At 43.0% G+C, this 25134-nt stretch overlaps 2 protein-coding genes across 3 annotated transcripts; both read left to right on the forward strand.

Annotated features, from left to right (window-relative positions):
• Positions 1-149: 149 nt before the first annotated feature.
• mcm7 (minichromosome maintenance complex component 7) lies at positions 150-18362 on the forward strand. 2 transcript variants are annotated; one of them, XM_029725206.1, is made up of 16 exons: positions 150-378; positions 2598-2677; positions 4566-4730; positions 4907-5031; positions 6753-6933; positions 7108-7245; positions 7405-7554; positions 8082-8196; positions 8427-8558; positions 8686-8769; positions 9051-9262; positions 13429-13694; positions 13832-14000; positions 16782-16891; positions 17471-17713; positions 17867-18362. In XM_029725206.1, exons 1-15 carry the CDS (start codon positions 348-350, stop codon positions 17694-17696), a joined length of 2184 nt encoding a protein of 727 aa, XP_029581066.1. In that variant the 5' UTR covers positions 150-347; the 3' UTR covers positions 17697-17713; positions 17867-18362. The 2 variants fall into 2 exon arrangements, with proteins under 2 accessions (XP_029581066.1, XP_029581057.1); XM_029725197.1 differs by having other exon boundaries at positions 17471-18362.
• Positions 18363-18474: 112 nt separating this feature from the next.
• and4 (actinodin4) lies at positions 18475-23280 on the forward strand. The gene is made up of 5 exons (XM_029725220.1): positions 18475-20743; positions 21321-21384; positions 21523-21567; positions 21769-21929; positions 22148-23280. Exons 2-5 carry the CDS (start codon positions 21330-21332, stop codon positions 22874-22876), a joined length of 990 nt encoding a protein of 329 aa, XP_029581080.1. The 5' UTR covers positions 18475-20743; positions 21321-21329; the 3' UTR covers positions 22877-23280.
• Positions 23281-25134: the final 1854 nt, after the last annotated feature.

Consider the following 25134-nt stretch of genomic DNA (forward strand, 5'->3'; position numbering starts at 1 on the left):
CTATTTTATGCACAGAATTTTCGAGGTCACTGCTAGAAAGCATGAAACACAATCTCCATTTTTCGCGCCACCGATGACGTGGTATGCTAGTTTGTTGAATCATGTGACCACCGCATCGCCGCTATTTTCGCGCCACAGTGAAGCCACGCCTTTGGTAATAGAAATACGCGTTTTGATTGGAGCATGCAGACGACAGACTCGCGCCAGTTTTTGCAGTTGGACCTCCAATTTCTTGTCTCCCGGTGTAGAAAGAAAAGACATTGTTAAAAAAAGATATATAATAACTGATAAGTTACTTAATACATTTGTGTGTAAGTCAAACCACATTACTCAACTATTCGACAATCATGGCTCCTAAGGATTACTTGGCTGAGAAAGGTATGTTTTATTTTAAACAAGCTTGCTGAAGTTAGCTAGCGCGCTAACGTCATGCTTTTTCATTTTGATAATGGAGGCTAGTAGCATGCTCACTCATAACTACGTCTGAGCAACAATTAATGTAAGAAACCATGCACTTTGACTTTAGAATTACTTGATAAATAGCTTGCCAACCAACATTCTTGGGGTAAGTTGGGGTTGACTAGCTAACTGAAATCCGTTAACGTTACTTTATGGTATTTCTGTCTGCTCAGCCAAGAAGCCAACAATGAGTTAATATCTAACAATTTACTAACATGTAAACTGTTGAGGCTTGGTCGCCCCTAGCCCAATAAAGGAGTCGAACGTTACGTCTAAGGACCATCGTTACATGTTTTGTTTAAAGACTGGCTCTTGAAGCAAAAATAGACACGTACTCATTCTAAACGGGAATCGATTCTCAATTGCGATAACGTTGCTGTTATAGAAACAAATCCACCTACTTTCTTTTTATTTTACCTTTATTTAACTAGGCAAGTCAGTTAAGAACACATTCTTATTTTCAATGACGGCGTAGGAACAGTGGGTTAACTGCCTTGTTCAGGGGCAGAACGACAGATTTGTATTGTCAGCTCGGGGATTCGATCTTGCAACTTTTCGGTTACTAGTCCAACGCTTTAACTACTAGGCTACGCTGCCGCCCCAAATTGTTATCACAATTTCACAAATGCAATATACACACGTAATGTACAATGTTGACAGTATTTTAGTGACAACGTTTGTGACGTCCGGCTTCCGTTTAAACCCGTGTGTTCGGAGACGCAGATGGCAAACGTTAGCTAATTAGTACTGGTAGTCAACGTTTATATGCTTCCAAAAACCGTACCGCAAAAGCTGCGCGTTAACTTTAAAGCCGATCGTCGGGGCTCTTAACCAAACTCCCCCGTACAGAACTAGTCGTGATCACGGGCTGTCTCCCCGTGCACAACACTATCTGGCTACTTGTGAAGTTGTTTTGGTAGTTAAAATTTTGGGCAATGATACCGGTTAGGGATTGCTACAGGGTGGCTTGCATGTTACTAAGCTAAACATATATATATATATGTGTGTGTGTGTGTGTGTGTGTGTTTTAACTAGCTTCAATTCTCAGTAACCCGGATGGAACTCAAGAGGACAAAGAATTACGCGCGAGGAGCACATGGTCTAGAGGCGGAGAAAGATAATGCGAGGGGTTGCACTGATATGGAAGGATAACTCACCAATACTACAAAAGTGATTCGGTCAAAGAAGTGTTAACAAATTTGCACAATTTGATAGTGGAGTGGAATAAATGGCTTGCCAGTGGCTAGTTAACAATCCACACGCATTTTCGCCATCGATACCCTTCTCATCCGCGGGAGTAGGCTGTTCTTTGTCACAGGCAGCTGCAAGTATGGGCGTTATGTTTGTCGGTTGCTAGCTACTGCTGGTCTAAAGTCCAGGCTACCGTAAGGGTAAATTCGACCATGGCACGTCAATACACTGGTATTGAAACGAAGTTATGTTTTGAAGCAATAACCAACTCAATCCATCAGTTAAAGTTGGGACTATTTTGTGAGCGATGGTATAGCGGAGGATTCCTCTGAGTGACCAGGCTCAAAGCCATGTGCTGCTTTGTTTACAAAAACATTCCAAATGCAGAATGTTTAATTTTGTGCTCTACTAAGAAAGTAAGTGAAATATGCATTTGTTTTGAGGTGTCTAAAATACAGAATGTTTCACATTTTTAGGTGGGGGTTATTTTCCCAAAAACGGACACTACGTGTTTGTTGTTGGCGTGCACTGCTTACCAAACCTGTAATGTTAATCATTGGTTACATTGTTGTAAAGGTTTGAATGCATCCACTAATTTGGAAAACGTTTTGACGTCCGAGTTAAAGGGACAGTGCTTCAATGACTCATCGAGATTCTGTGGGATGCGATGTTAAAGTGGGTCGTCAGAGGACAACACAGCTTGCAGTATGTAGGCCCTGTACTCCAATGATGGCAATTTTCAAACGTTAAACCCCACACAAATGTATACATCTCATTACCTGAATTGTATTGACACTGAAAACAATGAATTGTGGCCGGTGAGCTAAATTAGATTGTTCACTCAGTTTGACACAAGTTCCCCAGTTCAGACCCAGGCTATACTCTACCTGTAATATTCATAGCATTCAATGTACACTGTTAAATACACTGTTCTCTCTTTCCCGCAGAGAAATGCAAGAAGTTCCTTCAAGAGTTTTACAGTGAGGATGACAATGGAAAGAAGGTCTTCAAATATGGAGCTCAGCTTGTGAGTATGGCACTGACTTTCATGATCCTGTTCTTTCTGTAATGCGTCACGCCAGTCCTTCTTCATTTGTAACTTAAAGTCCATGATCTAATATGATAAATGGTTTTAAACCATGTGGTGGGTAAAGTATTATGGATAAAGTACTCAAAGTGAAAAAACGAATTGTCAAAGTATGTGTCGGGGCGAGCCTGAAGGCCAACATCTTCCTCCCCTGCCAACCCACTGAATGGTTGAGTCAAAAGGCACAGTAATACTTAGCTTTTTTTTTTTACCTCTTACATCTAGACGTTCCGCTAGCGGAACACCTCTCCAATATCCAATGATTGGGCGTGGCGCGAAATACAAACTCCTCGAAAATCCGAAACTTCCATTTTTCACACATATGACTATTTTACAGCTATTTAAAGACAAGACTCTCCTTTATCTAACCACACTGTCCGATTTCAAAAAGGCTTTACAACGAAAGCAAAACATTAGATTATGTCAGGAGAGTACCCAGCCAGAAATAATCAGACACCCATTTTTCAAGCTAGCATATAATGTCACCAAAACCACAGCTAAATGCAGCACTAACCTTTGATGACCTTCATCAGATGACACTCCTAGGACATTATGTTATACAATACATGCATGTTTTGTTCAATCAAGTTCATATTTATATCAAAAACCAGCTTTTTACACTAGCATGTGACGTTCAGAACTAGCATTCCCACCGAACACTTCTGGTGAATTTACTAAATTACTCACGATAAACGTTCACAAAAAACATAACAATTATTTTAAGAATTATAGATGCAGAACTCCTTTATGCAATCGCGTTGTCCGATTTTTTTAAAATAGCTTTTCGGTGAAAGCACATTTTGCAATATTCTGAGTAGATAGCTCGCCATCACAGGCTAGCTAATTTGACACCCACCAAGTTTGGTACTCACCAAACTCAGATTTACTATAAGAAAAATTGGATTACCTTTGCTGTTCTTCGTCAGAATGCACTCCCAGGGGTTCTACTTCAACAACAAATGTTGGTTTGGTTTCAAATAATCCATAGTTATATCCAAATAGCGGCGTTTTGTTCGTGCGTTCAAGACACTATCCGAAGGGTGACAGCGGACGCGTATCGTGACAAAAAAATTCAAAATATTCCATTACCGTGCTTCGAAGCATGTCAAACGCTGTTTAAAATCAATTTTTATGCGATTTTTTTTCCTCGTAAAATAGCGATAATATTCCGACCGGGAGTCGTTTTCGTTCAAAGACTGAAAAGGTAAAATGGACTCTTCACATGCATGCGCGCACCCGTCTCATTGTTCTCAGATCGACCACTTACCAAATGCGCTACTGTTTTTCAGCCAGTAACTGCAGAGTCATCATTCAACGTTCTGGCGCCTTCTGAGAGCCTATGGGAGCCTTAGAAAGTGTCACGTTACAGCAGAGATCCTCTGTTTTGGATAGAGATGACAAAGAAGGCGAAGAAATGGTCAGACAGGGTACTTCCTGTACAGAATCTTCTCAGGTTTTGCCTGCCATATGAGTTCTGTTATACTCAGACACCATCAAACAGTTTTAGAAACTTTGGAGTGTTTTCTATCCAAAGCTACTAATTATATGCATATTCTAGTTTCTGGGCAGGAGTAATAACCAGATTAAATCTGGTACGTTTTTTATCTGGCCGTGAAAATACTGCCCCCTATCCATAACAAGTTAAAGAGAAGCTGAAACTTGTTGGTTCTACTCTGCAATAAATAAGCGAGGTGGTGGCAGTGACCCTTTGACCTATGACTGATGGGCAGGAACGGTTGACGTTGTTTGCAGAAAAAGGCTGTGCAACATCTGTGCTAGGCCACAAATAAATATATTCTGTCTCTGATAGAAGCCCTGTTTTCTGTAGGTTGCCCTGTCCCACAGGGAGCAGGTGGCTTTGCAAGTGGACCTGGACGATGTGGCCGAGGAGGACCCAGAGTTGGTGGAGAGCATCTGTGAGAACGCCAAACGCTACATGGGCCTGTTCGCTGATGCCGTCCACGAGCTGCTGCCAGAGTACCGTGAGAGAGAGGTATTTTATTAGCTGCATTAATACAAACGTGCTCATTTAAGACATCTGTCCTGCTTTACTTGGATATTGATTCTGATAAGGCAGTTGCTAATTGTTAGTTTTAAGGATGAAATAACCTGTAAAAACATTGAGTCTGAGACTTAACTCCCTCGATACCCATCTCTTCGTTCACCCAGGTGGTGGCCAAGGATTCCCTGGATGTGTACATTGAGCATAGGCTGATGATGGAGCAGAGAGGTCACGACACCGCAGACACCAGGGATCCTCGCAACCAGTACCCAGCAGAGCTCATGAGGAGATTGTGAGTTCACTTAGCTAGCATGTTTGCCATTGTCTCTGAGTTGGAACTGGACATGAACCTGGATGAATTACTTAGAAAAGTGAGAACTGGTATATAGTACCAGTCAAGTTTGGACACACCTACTCATTCAGGGTTTTTTCTTTATTTGTGCCATTTTTATGCATTTTAGAATAATAGTGAAGACTTCCACTATGAAATAACACATGGAGTCATGTATTATCCAAAAAAGTGTTAAAACAAATGAAAATATTTGTCATTCTTTAAAGTAGCCACCCTTTGCCTTGATGACAGCTTTGCACACGCTTGGCATTCTCTCAACCAGCTTCATGAGGTAGTCACCTGGAACGCATTTCAATTAACAGGTGTGCCTTGTTAATTTGTGGAATTTCCTTCTTAATGTGTTTGAACAAATCAGTTGTGTTGTGACAAGGTAGGGGTGGTATACAGATGATAGCCCTATTTGGTAAAGGAACAAGTCCATATTATGGCAAGAACAGCTCAAATAAGCAAAGAGAAACAACAGTCCATTACTTTAAGACATGATGGTCAGTCAGTCCGGAAAACGTGACGAACTTTGAAAGTTTCTTAAATTGCTGTCGCAAAATCCATCAAGTGCAATAATGAAATTGGTTCTCATGGGGACCGTCATGGGAAAGGAAGACCCACTGTTACCTTTGCTGCAGAGGATACGTTCATTAGTTACCAGCCTCAGAAATTGCACCCCAAATAAATGCTTCAGAGGTCAAGTAACTGATAAATCTCAACATCAACTTTTCAGAGGAGACTGCATAAATCAGGTCTTCATGGTCGAATTGCTGCAAAAAAACATTACTAAAGGACACCAATAAGAAGACTTGCTTGGGCCAAGAAACACAAGCAATGGACAGTAGACCTGTGGAAATTTGTCCATGTGAGATTTTTGGTTCCAACCGCTGTGTCTTTGTGAGACTCTGAGTATGTGAACAGATGATCTCCACATGTGTGGTTCCCACAGTTAAGTGTGGTGGTGCATTGCTGGTGACACTGTCTGTAACTTATTTAGAATTCAAGGCATGCTTAACCAGCATGGCTACCACAGCATTCTGCAGCGACATGCCATCCGGTTTGCGCTTAGTGGGACAGTCATTTTGTTTTTCAACAGGAAAATGACCCAATACACCTCCAGGCTGTGTAAGGACTATTTGACCCATGAAGGAGAGTGGAGTGCTGCATCAGATGACCTGGCCTCCACAATCACTTGACCTCAACCCAATTGCGATGGTTTGGCATGAGTTGGACTGCAAAATGAAGGAAAAGCAGCCAACAAGTGCTCAGCATATTTGGGGGCTCCTTCCAGACTGTTGGAAAAGCATTCCAAGTGAAGCTGGTTGAGAGCATGCTAAGAGTGTGCAAAGCTGTCAACAAGGCAACGGGTGGCTACTTTGAAGAATCTCAAATATAAAATATATACTTTTTTGGTTACTACATGATTCTATATGTGTTATTTCATAGTTTTGATGTCTTCTATTCTACAATGTAGAAAATAGTAAAAATGAAGAAACCCTTGCATGAGTAGGTGTCAACTTTTGACTGCTTGTGTATATCAAAAAGTATCCTTATTTTGACTGGATGCATGTTCTACTAGATACATGCCATGCCCATTCATCTCATGATGGCTGATTTGCGTATTTAGGCAACACGGAATAACAATTATTGCATCCCCTCTGATCTCTCTCTCTCAGTGAGCTCTACTTCAAACCGCCCAGCACTGCCAAACCCAAAGTGGTCCGTGATGTCCGTGCAGACAGCATTGGCCAGTTGGTGACAGTTAGGGGCATCGTGACCCGTGCCACTGAGGTCAAGCCCATGATGGCAGTTGCCACTTACACCTGTGACCAGTGTGGCGCAGAGACATACCAGCCGGTAAGCGATTGGCATCTTATTGCACAAACTTGTCAAGGAAAGTTGATAAATTATATAATTTAATTGACTTGATCTCATGGCTGGGTAAATGCATTAAACACTGTATGGTACAGAAACATTTCAGTTCTCTCGGTTCCTTTCCTTGTGCTAACCCAGACGCCTCTGTCTTATCAGATTCAATCCCCCACATTCATGCCCCTCATCATGTGTCCCAGTCAAGAGTGTGTCACCAACAAGTCATGTGGCCGCCTCTACCTGCAGACCCGAGGCTCAAAGTTCGTCAAGTTCCAGGAACTGCGCATACAGGAACACGTAAGGACCTCTGACTAAGGAATCTGAAATGCAGCAACACATTCAAATCATGTAGCTCTCCGGAGTGAGAAGTTGAAGGCAAATAAACACAAGTCAGACTAAGTCTTACTTTGCGCTGGTTTGAATCCCTAACTAACCCGTGCCTCCATCCATCTCCAGAGTGACCAGGTTCCTGTGGGAAACATCCCCAGGAGCATGACCATCTACACCCGCGGGGAGAACACGCGCGTGGCCCAGCCCGGAGACCACGTGGCTATCTCCGGCGTCTTCCTCCCTCTGCTGCGCACTGGCTTCAGGCAGGCTGTCCAAGTGAGCACTCAAACGCTTTACAAAGTTTCTTTAAACCTTTTTTGAGAATTATCCTCAAGTTTAACATTAAACTGTAAGTTGGAGGAAAACTAGAACTTTACTCTACCTGTGACTTGGCTGAGATGTAAAGTAAAACTTGTTGAAGTGAGAATGGCCCATAAGGCAGGAGGTTGTTTCTGTAACCTGAGGCTACAGATGTACAACTACATCCCCTGGACAGCAGGCTACTTGGCTAGCTTAAAGGTGCTGCTGTATTTTATTATTATTATTTATTTTTTACCTTTTATTTAACTAGGTAAGTCAGTTAAGAAATTCTCATTTACAATGATGGCCAAACCCGGACAACGTTGGGCCAATTGTGCGCCGCCCTATGGGTCTCCCAATCATGGCTAGATGTGATACAGCCTGGATTCGAACCAGGGACTGTAGTGAAGCCTCTTGCACTGAGTTGCAGTGCATTAGACTGCTGCGCCACTCTGGAGTTGTAATGTGTCTGTTTGTAATGTGACTGTTTCTCTCCCTCTCAGGGTCTGCTTTCAGAGACGTACCTGGAGTCCCACAGCATCACTCTAATGAACAAGACCGAGGATGATGAGCTGGGCACAGCAGAGCTGAGTGAGGAAGAGCTGCGCCAGATCACAGGTGTGTGCCTCCCCCCCCCCCCCCCCCCCCCCCCAGGTTCTTAATTCTTTCAGTGATTATGAAGCTTCTCAGTGTTGCTTAAATGTTTCCTGTCAATCTGCCAACAGTGTTTTGGAACTGTGGGTTGTTTTCAGACCTTTCTCATGCTGTTTATCCAAGAGGATGTTCTGATGTGAATGGACTGAGTGTAACTGAATAGTTTGGTTCATGTGCTCCTCTCTTACTTACAGAGGAAGATTTCTATGAGAAGCTTGCTGGCTCCATTGCTCCTGAGATTTTTGGCCATGAAGATGTGAAGAAGGCTCTGCTGCTGCTCCTGGTTGGAGGAGTGCAGCAGGCCCCCAAGGGTATGAAGATCAGAGGTGAGTGCAATAAAACCCTTCCACTGCCCTGTAACATTGTCCATTTTAAAATGGCTGCTTTGGCTTTCATTTGAGTTAACTGGAGTTTTGGGATGTTTTACTAATGACCCTGTTTGGCTCCTTCCAGGCAACATAAACATCTGTCTGATGGGAGACCCAGGAGTAGCCAAGTCCCAACTGCTGTCTTACATTGACCGCCTGGCTCCTCGCAGTAAGTACAATCTTCTGGAACTATCTGAAATATTTCTTCTCCATCTCTCCTTCATTTTTTTACTGGTCCCAGGTCACACAACTGGTGAAAGCAACATGCTAAATGGCCTACCGGAAATTGACTGAAAGGTTTACACCCTTTTGCACAGTTGTTGGATTAATATGTAAGGAAAGGGAGAGGTCCTCAATCGTATTCAAGTAAATCAAGGCTTTAAAGATGATTGTATTTGTGCTCCTGATATCATGGGCCTAGCCATGACCATTCCCCCTGACCCCCTCCAGGCCAATATACAACAGGCCGAGGTTCCTCTGGCGTGGGGCTGACGGCAGCGGTGATGCGTGACCCCCTCACCGGGGAGATGACCCTGGAGGGCGGCGCACTGGTGCTGGCCGACCAGGGTGTATGCTGCATCGACGAGTTTGACAAGATGGCAGATGCCGATCGCACAGCCATCCACGAGGTGATGGAGCAGCAGACCATCTCCATTGCCAAGGTGAGCTTTCTCCTTACCAAAGCCATATCTGTTTGGCAACTAACACTTTAGTTGTGTAAGGCTATTCATGTGTGGTTTTAACAAAGGAGAACTGACAAGATTTTCTACCTGTACCCCTATAGCAGGTTAGCGTTTGTCTTCCATCTTGTCCTGGAGACAGTGCTGAGTGATTTTCCCCTTAGATGGGCCAGCTGTGAAGTTGAATGTGGCTATATTGTAAAATTTCATGAAGGTTACGCGTTAGGGTTATGTTTTACTTTGACTTTGTGGCTTTACCAGCTAGTGAACATTGCAGAGTTGCCTCCGGAACAAGATTCATGACGAATAACACAAACCTGCCCTGAGAAGACAACATAGAAAATGTCAGTCTCAACACTGAGCTTTTCCCCTACTGAATGAGAATTGGGATTGACTATCCCGGTATTTTACAAATGTTCCATCTCGGGAAAGCCAGTCTTTACCTCCAAAACCGGAAGTGTCATTCAAAAGCATATAAATGTCTGGATTTGATTAGAACTTAGATCAGCATGAAAATTCTAACCTGATGCTACCGAGACTGATGAGTCATATATTAAATACATTTTGAGCCCTTCATTAAAGATATTTTATGAGCCTAAGCAAGCCCAAATTATTATGCAATTATCCAATGCATACAGTTGAAGTCGAAGTTTACATACACCCTAGCCAAATGCATTTAAACTCAGTTTTTCACAATGCCTGACATTTAATCCTAGTAAAAAGTCCGTCTTAGGTCAGTTAGGATCACCACTTTATTTTAAGAATGTGAAATGTCAGAATAGTAGTAGTGATTTATTTCAGCTTTTATTTCTTTCATCACATTCCCAGAGTCAAAGTTTACATGCACTCAATTAGAATTTGGTAGCATTGACTTTCAGTTGTTTAACTTGGGTCAAATGTTTTGGGTAGCCTTCCACAAGCTTCCCACAATAAGTTGGGTGAATTTTGGCCCATTCCTCTTGACAGAGCTGGTGTAACTGAGTCAGGTTTGTAGGCCTCCTTGCTTGTACACGCTTTTTCAGTTCTGCCCACAAGTTTTCTATAGGATTGAGGTCAGGGCTTTGTGATGGCCACTCCAATACCTTTACTTGGTTGTCCTTAAGCCATTTTGCCACAACTTTGAAAATATGCTTGGGGTCAATGTCCATTTGGAAGACCCATTTGCTACCAAGCTTTAACTTCCTGACTGATGTTGCTTCAATAGATCTACACAATTTTCCTCATGGTTCCATCTATTTTGTGAAGTGCACAAGATCCTCCTGCAGCAAAGCACCCCCACAACATGATGCTGCCACCCCCGTGTTTCACAATTGGGATGGTGTTCTTCGGCTTGCAAGCATCCCACTTTTTCTTTCAAACATAACGATGGTCATTATGGCCAAACAGTTCTATTTTTGTTTCATCAGACCAGAGGACATTTCTCCAAAAAGTGCGTCTTTGTCCTCATGTGCTGTTGCAAACCGTAGTCTGGCCTTTTTATGGTGGCTTTGGGTCAGTGGCTTCTTCCTTGCCGAGCGGCCTTTCAGGTTATGTCAATATAGGACTCGTTTTGCTGTGGATATAGATACTTTTGTACCTGTTTCCTCCAGCATCTTCACAAGGTCCTTTGCTGTTGTTCTGGGACTGATATGCACTTTTCGCACCAAAGTACGTTCATATGTAGGAAACAGAACGCGTCTTCTTCCTGAGAGGTATGACGGCTGCGTGGTCCCATGGTGTTTATACTTGCGTACTATTGTTTGTACAAATGAAAGTGCTACCTTCAGGCGTTTGGAAATTTCTCCCAAGGATGAACCAGACTTGTGGAGGTTTACAATGTTTTTGTCTGAGGTCTTGGCTGATTTCTTTTGATTTCCCCATGATGTCAAGCAAAGAGGCACTGAGTTTGAAGGTAGGCCTTGAAATACATCCACAGGTACACCTCCAATTGACTCAAATTAGGCTAATTGACATATCAGATGCTTCTAAAGCCATGACACAATTTTCTGGAATTTTACAAATTGTTTAAAGGCACAGTCAACATAGTGTATGTAAACTTCTGACCCACTGTAATTGTGATGCAGTGAAATAATCTCTGTAAACATTTGGAGAATTTACTTGTCATGCGCAAAGTAGATGTCCTAACCGACTTGCCAAAACTATAGTTTGTTAACAAGAAATTTGTATGTAAACTTGCGACTTCAGCTGGGTTCTATATGATATAGGCTACTGCACATTACGCACGACAAACAAAAGCTCATAGCTGTAGCTAGCTACAGTACATTCTGAAAGTATTCAGACCCCTTTACGTTACAGCATTATTATAAAATGTATTAAATGATTTATTTTGTATTTTTTCCCCCCATCAATCAACACACAATAACCCATAATGACAAAGTGAAAACAGGTTTGTAGCAATGTTTCCAATTTTTTATTTTTAAGAAAAAGAAGTCACATTTACAAAAGTATTCAAATCCTTTACAATGTGCTTTGTTGAAGCACCTTTGGTCTTCTTGGGTATGACACTCCAAGCTTGGCACACCTCTATTTGTGGAGTTTTCACTTTGTCATGAGGTATTGTGTGTAGATTGCTGAGGCATATTTTAGAATAGGGCTATAACAATGTGGTAAGTCAAGGGGTCTGAATACTTAAGGCACTGAATATGGATGACTTATAAAGCCAGGCACATTGAAGTTGGTCTATTTATTATAGACCTAATTAAGATGGTTTCCTCTCCTCACTTTATTTTAACAATTAAGGCAAGGACTGTTTTCTTGTCTCCTGACTCCGCTGCTGCCTCTGCCGTATTGTTCTCAACACCAATATGCTGGTTAACTTTGCTATTATGCTTATAACAACATGGTCTAGGAAAAGGCACCGATTCAACAGTGCACTGATGTGTTTCAGCACTGTGGACAGCGACCACTATCCCAACATGGGCGAAAGTGCATTTGTTGAAAACATGAGCCTATCACAATGAAAACAAAATGGGTAAAAGAACTGTAGGCTGTTACACCATTACTTATGTCAGAGGCATGAAAAATGAGCGAATGGACTTAAACGGATGGGAGGCCTACAGTCCACCAAGATGCACCTCCACACACAACACCACATTCTGGCTAAAAAAAAAATTACTTCACTCACCCAGTGGCATGGGGGCTATTTAGGTGCGTGCTGATGCTGCCCCAGGTAGGGGCACAAAATATTTAGCTCGTCCATGCCCAGCGTGCCTCTCCAGGGTGCTGTTGGAGAGATGTGGCGCTCCATCAAATTAATTTAACATAAATTATGTAGCCTACAGTGGAGTGAGTAGCGCACAGACTGGAGACCAAATGTATTATGTCATGAGAAACACTTTTTCAATCATTAATGTATTAATAAGGAGCGATTGCGGGAGAAAGTCTACTAAAAAGGCAAGCAGGCAGACGTCAGCAAATGGTACTCAAAGTAATTAATTTCAACAATTGTCTTCGTTTTAATGACTTCACAACGAGGGCTTTGTTGGAGCCTTTCTTCCTATATAAAAAAAAAAGGTAGGCCTTCCTGTTTGACAGATGCAATTATCCATAGATTAGGGCGTAATGAATATATTTCAATTGACTAGTTTCCTTATGTAACTCAGTAAAATCTTTGACATTTTCATGTTGCGTTTTATTTTTCCCTGTGTGCCATCTAGAACAAGATTGTCTCTTTTGGATGCAATTTGAAGAGATTGCGAGTGCTTGCGCGTGTACTTAAATTATTATTTTTTAAATAAGCAACGATATTCGGGTGATGGGTTGTTCTAAACTTTTGCAGCTGCAATTAAAATATAGTCTTTAGGAAAAAAATACGGTGCCCCCCCCCCAAAAGCCAGGTGGAGATAGAATTAAAGTTATTACCTGTCTTTATTTTACTATAGCATAGGCTATGGTGAGATGCGCTCCATACTGAGCATTGATTTGTCATGCAGAGGCTGTAGAGAAGCCAAATTTAGACATTGCATATAATTTAACAGTTCCATTTCACATCATGCTGTTCAGATAAATAATTTATTATAATTGTCCGGTTTCTGTTATTCTGGTAAAAGGGAGTAGTTTTGTGCTGTAAATCTCTGTAACCGGGTTCCCGCCATTCAACCCTAAAGAGAATATGGGTGACTGACTCACTCGTTCCCTTCCCTGGTCAGGCGGGCATCATGACCTCCCTCAACGCCCGCTGCTCCATCCTGGCGGCCGCCAACCCTGCCTATGGCCGCTACAACCCGCGAAAGACCATAGAGCAGAACATCCAGCTGCCAGCCGCCCTGCTCTCCCGTTTCGACCTGCTGTGGCTCATCCAGGACAAGCCTGACGCGGAGGCCGATCTCCGCCTGGCCCAGCACATCACCTATGTTCACCAGCACTGCCGCCAGCCACCCACTCACTTCACCCCCATTGATATGAAGCTCATGAGGTCAGTGGTAACAGCCTGGTTGACATATTGCTCTTTGTGGGGCTGGAGGTAAAATAACCAACTATTTAGAAATCATTGACTAGAAATTCCTCTCACATGCATGTTTTAGCTTGTGACTAATTGTATGCTCCCTCCAGACGTTACATCTCCCTGTGTAAGAGGCGACAGCCCGTCATACCCGAGTCGCTGGCTGATTACATCACGGCGGCCTACGTGGAGATGAGGAAGGAGGCGCGTGTCAGCAAGGACTGCACCTTCACCTCCGCCCGTACACTCCTGTCCATCCTCCGCCTCTCCACCGCCCTGGTGAGAGTCTCACCCCATCCTGAGTACAGGTTCCTTCTACCCTGACTGGGAGCATATTTAGGTTGTGGAGTAAGACCGTCTACTGCAGCCCAGTTTGTGCAAAAGTGCTTACAGTGCAGGTAGTGGCGATGCCCAGCCTACCTGCAGTATGAGCACTTCTTTCACACGCTGGGCACTAGGCCTCGTGTCTACGCTCATGCTTGCACTGACTGCTCTTTTGAATGACTGCTTCCTGTCCATTAAAACTGGAGGAATGTGATGCTTCTCACTCTGTGGTCTCGTAGCTCCTGGGTGTCAAAAGTGCTGTTTGTGCAGGTAGCTGACTCAACCGCCCTACTGCAAAACCAGCACTTCCCGACACCCCGACTGCACTGTGCTACATCTGGGTGGCCACGAGGGCAAGCCTGCCACTCCACTGGGTGACCCTGTACTTGTTGAAAAGTTGCAACCCTTGGTCACCATTAGAAATGCATTGTTTTATTTAAGCATGGTTAACCTTTGGGACATGTGGGACGCTAGTGTCCCACCCGCGGGACACACTGCCAACAGCCAGTGAAATAGCAGGGCAGCAAATTCAAAACAACAAAAATCTCATCATTCATATTTCTCAAACATACAACTATTATATCCCATTTTAAAGATAATTTTCTCGTTAATCCAACCACATTGTCCGATTTTCAAAAAGGCTTTACGGCGAAAGCATAGCATTAGATTATGTTAGGACAGCGCCTAAACAAGAAAAACCACACAGCCATTTTCCAAGCAAGGAGAGGTGTCACAAAAAACGGAAATACAGCTAAAATGAATCACTAACCTTTGATCTTCATCAGATGACACTCCCAGGACTCAATGTTAAACAATACATGTATGTTGTGTTCGATAAAGTTGATATTTATATCCATAAACCCCATTTTACATTGGCGCGTGCTGTTCAGAAATGTTTTGCCTCCAAACCTCTGGTGAATGAGCACATCAATTTACAAAAATACTCATCATAAACGTTGATAAAATGTACAACAGTTATTGAAAATTATAGATACACTTCTCCGTAATGCAACCGCTGTGTCAGATTTCAAAATAGCTTTACGGCGAAAGCACATTGTTCAATATTCTGAGTACAGAGCTCAGCCATCAAAGCAAGCTATACAGTTACCCGCCAAGTTCTGGAGTCAACTAAACTCAGAAATAGTATTATACATCTTCACTTACCTTTGCTGATCTTCGTCGGAATGCACTCCCAGGACTCCCACTTCCACAAGAAATGTTTGTTTTGTCGATAATTTCCATATTTATGTCCAAATACCTCCGTTTTGTTTGTGCGTTCAGATCACTAATCCAAAGGCATAATGCGCAAGTGCAAAACCCGAGACAAAGTCATAGTTCCATTACCGTTCGTAGAAACATGTCAATCCTTAGGGTCTTTTTAACATAAATCTTAGATAATATTCTAACCGGACAATAGTGTATTCATTACAGAGGAAAAAGGAGCGGCGCGCCTGTGTGAGCACACAGTAAACAACTCACTGGTCCCAGGCTTGAGACGGCTCTTATTCTCTCCCCAGTAACAGTAGAAGCATGAAACAAGGTTCTAAAGACTGACATCTAGTGGAATCCTTAGAAAGTGCAAAATGACCCCACAGACACTGTAGTTTTGAAAGGCAATCTGTTGAAAAAACTACAAACCACTTCCTGGTTGGATTTTTGTCTCAGGTTTTTGCCTGCCATATGAGTTCTGTTATACTCAGACATCATTCAAACAGTTTTAGAAACTGTTTTCTATCCAAATCTACTAATAATATGCATATCCTACCTTCTCGGCCCAAGTAGCAGGCAGTTTAATTTGGGCACGTCATTCATCTGAATTTCCGAATACTGCCCCGTCACTAAAAAGTTAAAAGATTGGTTTTGGCCTTCATCTGAATAATTGCACAAAGGGGATGGACAAGTTCATATAGAGCATGGGGAAGACTTAGGGAGAACTCTTTCCAACTGGTGGTGCTAATGAGAGGTGTGGTAGACTACAGGTTGGTCTTCAGGGGTACGGTGGTCTGTCTCCACCTAGTGATAAAATTCAGAAAAGGGTAAAACGATTGGGAAGACTGTGCAAGCATTTTTCCACTGCAGTCGATATTGATGTAAAACCATTACTGTAAAATACGTCAACAGCATAGGCAAAAAGGACTAACACAACTGATTTTAAACAGTTGGTGAGCTCCAATAGTCAATGGGGTGGGGGGGGTTCTACTTCTACTCTACTTACCCAAATTCTATCAAATATTACTTCCATGCCCTTTATGGAGTTTGTGCTGAATTAATATTGTACTCAAGCCTGGGTATAGTTAATCTGTCTGTTTTCCTGTCTGGTCCTGGTCAGCTTTGCAGGGTGGGCAGTCAGCCTTTTTGTAGGAGCAGCTGTGCAAACCCAAGCAAAACTGACTGTGAACGGAACCAGTCGTCGCTTGTTACCTGAGAGCCTTCTACAATACAACCATGGCCTGTACAGCCACCACTGTTTTAACAAATCATATTGTGTTGATTGACTGTTAAGCCTCATCCATCGGAAGAGACTAGCTGGTGTTGAGAGGCGGAGACTTGGGCAATTGCCAGCCATTCCAGACGGCATTGCACTTGTCTCGGTCTGACAGTGCCGGCACAGCGCGACCTACGATGTCTGAAAGACACTAACAGTTGATTTTTGCATTTATTTTTGGTGTGTTCTGTGCTGTAGCCGATATAGCTACCTGACCTGTGGTCTCGCGCCCCCACCCCCCCCTCTCACAGGCCCGTTTGCGGCTGGTGGATGTGGTGGAGAAAGAGGATGTGAACGAGGCGATGAGGCTCATGGAAATGTCCAAGGACTCCCTGCAGGCCGACAAGTCCAGCACCACCAGGTCAGCTCCTTTCCTCCTGCTCTGTGCGACACTGCCAACAAGACAGTCCCCGATGATACTGTTATGCATTAATAAGCTCTTTGAGTGGATGCCTTTTGGGTGAGGATTGGGTTATAGCAGAGAAGGGGGATGACTTCAAATGTAATGGGTATTCAGGAGCTATACCAGAAGGTGGTTAAATTCCAGGGTTTTTACTGCCTTTGGTTCACATGAGTGTTTACTCGAGAAGACCTTAAACCCTATAGAAATAAGTGCTTCACCACACGTCCCTGTTGACTTCAAATGTTTTGTCACATACTACTGCGCTAGTCTACCTCGGGATTCAGAGGAGTTGATGTAAGTATGTTGCACTGTATGTTTCAGAAGCAGCGGAGCTATATGGCCAAGTGCAATTGACGCACAGGTTGGGTCAATGCAATTTTCTGTCAGTTTATTTGGACATTGATTTGTTCCTGTCAAATAGGCATTCCGTTTCTGAACAGACCAGTCGGTAGGCCCTAATTTGTGGGTTTGACCCCAACCCTGATGACGTTCCACAACTTTGGACCCTCAACCTTTTTTGATACCGTTGTTTTCCAGAGCCCATCGGCCAGCAGACGTGATCTTCTCCCTGCTGCGTGAGCTGGCCACGGAGGGTGTGAAGGGCCGGGGTGGGGCCGGGGGCCTGGTTCGCATGGCAGAGGCCGAACAGCGGTGTGTTTCCCGTGGCTTCACCCCTGCCCAGTTCCAGGAGGCCCTGGAGGAGTACGAAGAGCTCAACGTGTGGCAAGTCAACCAGGCCCGTACCCGCATCACCTTCGTCTAAAGCAGGGCGGTTTGATTCCGGTCCTAGAGGGCCTGAACACTTTCTGGTATTTAATTTTACTCAACTGGTGTCCCTGGTCTGAATTAGTCCCTGGTTAGGAGGAGAGGATGAAAACCAGAAGTGTTTTGGCACTCCAGGACTGATGTTGCGCTCCCTTCACCAGCCACAGGCCTTTTTTGCCCAAACCCGGTCAAGGGCTCTGCCTGTGACGAGATGCTTAGTGTGCTGCTGACTGCGATGGGACCCCTTAGTGTGTCCCTATCTACACCGTCACAACAAATAATTAAATGCAAACATGCATGGTGGTTCTTGGCTTTGTTTTGCAATGGTTAAATGTTGCTAACTGTGGGATTTTGCTTAGTTGGCTATTAAGTGCTTTTTTTAAAAAAATGTTAGATGGCTGCTCTCAACTCTGTAAATACAATTATTTCATATGCAATCTGTTTGACTCTCAACCTCTCTTGTATTACATATACAATGGTCATTGGAGTAGGCCTTTAGCTCTTTAGTTAAATCAATGCCTGGGAGCTGACATTTTGAGCTTCTGTGTTACAACTTTATTAGACAACTTTAATGTACTTCGGCTATAGGGGAATTAATGGACAATGCTCTTAAATGCTTGTACATTATGAATGTCAGTGTTAATAAATTCATGGCTTAACTTGATTTCGTGGCTTGTTACTCAATGTTACACATTTTGTCCTAACTATTCCTATAGTTTTGAAAATCTATCAAAAGCTTAATTTCCTAATACATAATGACTTGTGCCACAGGGTTGTTTGATACAGCAGGCTACTTACTGTATGTAGGTCACTGTCCCTCTGACTAAAATCATTTTGTTTCTGTACATGTGGAAAGAAGAGCTGTAAAGGCCCCTGACACCTGGTTTGTTTTAGGATCAGTCTTGCTGTGTAGACAGTAATTTATGCTTTCGGTAGCGCCTGTCCATGGTTGTCTCGCCTGTAACTACATTGAATACAATTATGCATGTTTTTGTCAAACTTCTGTGGATGTGTGAACACGCAATATAGGCCTATTAAAATCCGCTATGCAGGGAAATGTAAAACTATTCGGTAAACCTGAGTTGATTGATAGCCCAGGTGAGACTTGTCTTGAGTCCATAACCCGAGGGGAATTTATGTATGGTCCACTGTTTGTTTTAACACAATAGGACAGCGTCGTCTCACTAAGTTCTCCACCCAGCCAGGTGTTCGTTCAAATCCATCTCATCGAAATTATACACCTGTCGTAGAAAGGCGCTTATTTTCTCAATAAATTAAAATACAACATTCGGCTGCATGGTCGTGCACATACATTTTTGGGGGGCATGTGTTCAAACAAAAGGCACAAACAATTATTTTTCTTCCCCACAAGCGCAGTCAGACTCGTTGAGCAGTTGCAGGAGGGGAAAGCCGCACAATCTGACTAAACTATTTTGAACTGGAATAAATGCTGCACTGAGCATTGACCAACACGATTCCAATCAAAATAGAAAATTGTAAGAAATACTGTAGCCTACTATTACCATAGCCTTACCAACCCAACTCAATTGGTTGCCAGTGACGTATCCTGTGGTTTAAAAACTTTTGGGCTCGCAACCCCATAAAAGCAGTGATAGAAAACGTGTGACCTTGTGCACACGCAAACATGCGTGCACAATGTAGCTTGTCATGACAGCCATAAACGGTGATGCATTTTCAAAACGCAAGATGGGCTACAGAAATAAAGTGCGTTTTACACCTGCATTTGGAGCTGAAAGTGTAATTCATGTTAGCAGCCAATTTCAACTAGCTCAATGTCACTCATCTGGAGTCCAGAGCAAGCAAAATCATATGGTGTAAGTGTGTGGCAGTTGCAGGATCGGATGGAAAGCATGTTTTGTCTGCACCGCACCATCACTTTGAAGGGAAATATCGTAATAAATTTGCCAGAATGTTAAATCTTCATCCCATACTATTGAAGGCAGTACGATGTTAAAGCTGCTTATCTTTAGACATCGCCAGTAGACAGGCCTAGTTTGGGTATCTGGAATAGGGCAATTCTCAATCGCCAGGTAACCTATTGTTCTGGCAAAGATGTGTCCGTAGTAGATTGTTAAACTGTATTGTATATGAGTGATAAACGTAGACCTACTTTGTTTTTGCTAGGCAAAACTGGAGGAACTGAAACAAGTTCTTTCTGGTCACTAATCTGGATATGAGCACCCATTTTCCGCGCCAATTGATGACTGGTCGGGTCAACAACCAACTTTTTGGTTCTGAAGTATAGATGAGAATTTAAGGATGACTTGTGTGTAGTGGGTTCAGAACAACTACAAAAATATATAATTTGGGGGGAAATTATACCACCACCAAAAAGGGCACTTTGGAGACTGGAAAGGGCATGTGAAAATATTGTCCCCATTGGTGTGAACTTTAGATTTAAAAATGAAATGTATCAACAAAAAATTTATATCAAGTTTTATTGTGGCATGTTGAGAGAAAAACAGGTGTCCCACGAAACTAACGGTTTCATTTGCCCTTTTAATTAACGGGGAGAGTTCCTCTGATTTCAACACACTGCACACAGGCTTGTATGTAATGCTCAGTTGTATACCACACATTTTGTTCTATATTAGTGTTATTTTCTACACATTCTTGGCTTCATGCTATTGTAGGCCTAGATTGCTTGGGTCCACTTTTGGAAATTCTAGTTTTGCTCTGAAAAGGCTGTAAGGTTTTTTCCTAACATGGCAATATTTTCCCCAGGGGATACCCTGCTATTTCTACTCAGCAGGTAATGTTTCCTCCCAGACTTACTGAGTTTCCATTTGAAGTCAGGACATTTTTATGACTTTGCTGCTCACGTCCAGGAGTTTTTATTCTTAATTGGCGCCAGAGGCTCTGTATTAAAATAGCGTTTTAAAGGAAGGAGGAGACAATATTATTGTTTCAATGGTTTTGTGATTCTATTGGACAGGCACTCACACGTCAGACTGATTGACATGGAGACCTATATTTATCACACCTACCCTCACCGGTACAGGAAAGACAGCAGCCCATGCACAGGTCAGTACGGAGTTTCTTCTTTAGCACATATGATCTGATCATTTAAGTAATATTATTCACAATAATCAGTATATTTTCTAAACTGCAGGAAGAAGCATAATTTTACACAGAAATTGTCTCATCTCTCCTTTTATATATTTCCATGCTGTTTAATACCGAGGATAACAAAATATATGCTGATCGTTCACAGGACATGTTATAGCCTACTGCTGTTTGAATGTATTTGTTTGCGTTGTCATCTGGTATTTGGTATGCATGGTTTAATTACATTTGGGGATTGGCTATTCTTAGAACATACATAGATGAAAGTATTTATATGTGAAGATCAGGTCTTGAACAGTTCCCAAGTTAAACTAAAAATATAAAATGTCTTAATGTTACTTTCCCACTCGGGAATTAAAACAATGTGATATTTAGATTTTTAGTTTTAGCTTGAAACTGTTACAGGTCACATGTAAATGCATGCATCTCAGTATGTACATTTCATTAAATCATGTATGTCAATGCTCACTGAAAAACAAAACAATTGATGCAAGATGTACAATGCAAGTGATAAAATGCAGTGGCTGGTTTGCAGGTGGTCAAGATGATTTCTCCATTGTGGCTGGTGGGGGCAATATGCTGTCTGACGTTGCTACCAGGTGGGATAACGTTATTTTAGGCTACACGAGTTTGGCAAAATTAAAGTTATTGAAATTATTGTCCTAAGTAAATAGAATATATTCAATGTGGAGTTGGATGATAACTGACTGAGTCTATGGCATGTGTATCCTCTGCAGTTTGGCTGGAAGCAAAGTCTCTGCTGAATACTATCAAGCAGGAAGGTAACTGAATGTTTAGGGGGGATTACATTTAAAGTTTTTGCTTTCGAGCTTATTGATAAAATTATGTGTAGTACCAATGCTTTACTTTTGTTTGATACTGAAAGCAACATATCTATGGTAGTTATAAATGGTAGTAGGCCTCATGTCTTTCTCCCTCTGTGGCTTTGCTCTCCCTCTCCACTGATCCACCTGTCCCCACAGAGATGAGCCCTGTTAGTGATGTGAGTATTGAATCGGACAAGGCTCATGGCTTCCTGACTCACTCACGACCAAAGCGCAATGTGGAACCCAGGTGGTACAGAGGCAACCCTGACTTCCAGGCTTACTACCGCTACTACAATAGCATTGGACACACAGAGGGGGTGAGAGAGGAAAGAAAAACAATCAATAACACGCTATGCATTAACTAATGGAGCATTAACTACTAACTAATGAAGCACTGACTACTAACTAATGAAGCACTAACCACCACTAACAATAAATTAGGCATTTATTTGTTTTCTCAAATTATTCCATCTCTCTGTATGATTAAAAGAAATCTGTATCTTGTCTTTATTTCAATCTGTCTTGTACCTCTCAGCTGTATGAGATTGACCGGATCAGGCTGCTGTACCAGCAGATGAGGCAGCTGGAGCATGTATACGGCCCCAACGCCTCACACTTCCAGAACAAACTGGGAGTGCCCACCGTCAAGAAGTGCGACCCAGCCATGGACAAAAAATGCAAAGCCCTACCCCCTCCCCCTCCTGCCCCAATAAAAAGCACCTCTCAACCCCCTCCTGCTCCTGCCATCTCCCAGGCTGACGTCATGTACCTGTGCAATGCCAAGGACCCCCTCTGCAAGCCCCATATTGTCTACCTCCCCACCGGGGCATTGCCCGTACTGTGCGACCCCCGCTACCACCCCTCCTGCAACCTCCACAAGCTCCCTCCTCCACCACCACCCCCAATGCTTAAAAAATCTGCCCCACAACTACCACCCCCCGCCCCAAAAAAGTCATCTCCCCCTCCGGCCCCCATCCACACCTACAAGGGCATGGAGTATGACTGCAATCCCTACTGGGACCCAGACTGCCTGATAGACCACCCACCCAGACCCTTCCATGGCAAAGCTGGCCCACCCCCTCCTCCCATTGAGGAGGAACCAGTTGAGGACCCACCACCCCCTGCAGCCAACAACAAGAAAGTGGCCCATCCCTATCCCTACAATGGCTACCCCTATAACTATGGACATGAACTCTATGATCCAGTCCGCTTCCAGTACCCCTCACCACCTTCTGATTCCCCTGATGATAGTGGTAGTGACTAGCTCATCAAAGCTCTAAAGGCAGTAGCTTTACTTACGCCTCGAGGGTTTTGGCAATAATGAAAGAGGAGTTGTTTTCCCCTGCAGATGTAGATTTAGAAGGATGAAGCAGCAGAGACCATAATTATAGGTCTTTCAGCTATTAAGCATGTAACCGTCTTATCAATGTTCTGGTGACGCTGTTATGGGCAGGAGAGCAAACCTATTTGTACAGCAATGACCTGCAGGAGAGTGATGCTATATTACAATGATTGGAAATATTACAACGATAAGACTGATTTATTACTGTCCAATGTGCCATTGTCTATTCAGCATCCAAAATCATTATTCAGTTACACAATTTTCATAGCAAAAAAAAGATAAAATAAATAGACTGAAATGATGAAAAATAAACTTTAAAAAAACTCTCTGGCTTGTCTCTCTACTGAATTCCGTTTGCATGTATACCACATGCCAGTATTGCTTGTTCTGCTTGTTCCTGTAGGTTTTATGTAGTTAAAAGGCAAAAATGAAGATACGTGGCAACAGTGAGAGCTTGAAAGAGAGGAGGATGATAAAATCCAATAGAGGAGGAAAGCTGACTCCTGTCTTTGCCACAGGGCTGGTAAACTCGGGCTACTAAAGAAAAAGTGCAGGTTGGCGGTCATTATGTTGACATCTGCTGCCTTTTAATAGCCAAATAAATGCTGACCTGAAACTGTCCTAACTCTGTTTCCTCCACCCCTTTCCTGTCTAATGCACCTCACACAGTACCTCCCCAAGGCCATGCACAGCAGGAACAGACTACATAAATTTTTTTTTTTTTAAAATGGTAACTGCAAACACATTGTCACCTCTGGCCAATAATCCTAAAAACCATGCTGACTCCACAGACCTGACTTTATACACTTGTTTTAACCTGTGGGTCTCTGTATTGTGTTGCGTTTGTGTACCTACCTGAGTACAGGCTACCTTTAAGCCAGGAACGTGGGTTTGATTCCAGCTGGGGTCACCAACACGAAAATGTATGCAAGTATAACTAAATTCTTAGTCCTGTTTATACCTGGTTCTAACATGTATTTTTCCCTGATTGTGCCCACATTTTTAGACATGTTTACTGTAGATGATTTAAATACACATTGTGATCAGATCTTCCTTACCATCTCCGGAGGTAGTCAGGGTGACCCATTATGTCTGGATATCTTAAAAGTTTAGACGGATCTGGACAGTGAAATTATTTAAATCATCCTTATCCTGCCCTCTAAACTCATTTACAGGTGACGTAACTGACTTATGGCATCAATGTGTCTTAAAATAAATACATATTATTTAGAATAAACTACATATACAAAGTATAGGACACCCCTTCAAATTTGTGGATTTGGCTATTTCAGCCACACCCGTTGCTGACAGGTGTATAAAATCGAGCACACAGCCATGCAATTTCCATAGACAAACATTGGCAGTAGAATGGCCTTACTGAAGAGCTCAGTGACTTTCAACGTGGTGGCATCATCATAGGATGCCACCTATCCAAAGAGTCAGTTTGTCAAATTTCTGCCCTGCTAGAGCTGCCCTGGTCAACTGTAAGGACTGTTAATGTGAAGTGGAAAGTCTAGGAGCAACAACGGCTCAGCTGTGAAATGGTAGACCACACAAACACAGAACAGGACCGCCAAGTGCTGAAGTGTGTAAAAAAATCATCTGTCCTCGGTCGCAACACTCACTACCGAGTTCCAAACTGCCTCTGGAAGCAACTTCAGCACAAAAACTGTTCATCGGGAGCTTCGTGAAATTAGTTTCCATGGCCGAGCAGCAGCACACAAGCCTAAGATCAACATGCGCAATGCCAAGTGGTGGTGTAAAGCTCGCCACCATTGGACTCTGGAGCAGTGGAAACACGTTCTCTAGAGTGATGAATTGCGCTTCACCATCAGGCAGTCCAACGGATGAATCGAGGTTTGGCATATGCAAGGAGAATGCTACCTGCACCAATGCATAGTGCCAACTGTAAAGTTTGGTGGCGGAGGAATAATAGTCTGGGGCTGTTTTTCATGGTTCGGGCTAGGCCCCTTAGTTCCAGTGAAGGGAAACCTTAATGCTACAGCATACGGTTTTCTGTTTCAGCATGAAAATGCCCCCGTGCGCAAAGCAAGGTCCATACGGAAATGGCTTGTTGAGATCGGTGTGGAAGAACTTGACTGCCCTGCACAGAACCCTGACCTCAACTGTATCGAACACATTTGGGATGAATTGGAACGCTGACTGCGAGCCAGGCCTAA

Source organism: Salmo trutta, chromosome 3, assembly GCF_901001165.1.
Source record: "Salmo trutta chromosome 3, fSalTru1.1, whole genome shotgun sequence".
Classification (NCBI taxonomy): domain Eukaryota; kingdom Metazoa; phylum Chordata; class Actinopteri; order Salmoniformes; family Salmonidae; genus Salmo; species Salmo trutta.

Excerpts from the sequence above, each read along its gene's own strand:
- mcm7 (XM_029725197.1), top strand. The coding sequence starts at position 348 with ATGGCTCCTAAGGATTACTTGGCTGAGAAAG. Across the intron at positions 7,555-8,081 it reads GCTTCAGGCAGGCTGTCCAA|GGTCTGCTTTCAGAGACGTA; the intron begins GTGAGCACTCAA and ends TCTCCCTCTCAG. Across the intron at positions 8,559-8,685 it reads CAAGGGTATGAAGATCAGAG|GCAACATAAACATCTGTCTG; the intron begins GTGAGTGCAATA and ends GGCTCCTTCCAG.
- and4 (XM_029725220.1), top strand. The coding sequence starts at position 21,330 with ATGATTTCTCCATTGTGGCTGGTGGGGGCAATATGCTGTCTGACGTTG. Across the intron at positions 21,385-21,522 it reads CTGTCTGACGTTGCTACCAG|TTTGGCTGGAAGCAAAGTCT; the intron begins GTGGGATAACGT and ends TATCCTCTGCAG. Across the intron at positions 21,568-21,768 it reads GAATACTATCAAGCAGGAAG|AGATGAGCCCTGTTAGTGAT; the intron begins GTAACTGAATGT and ends CTGTCCCCACAG.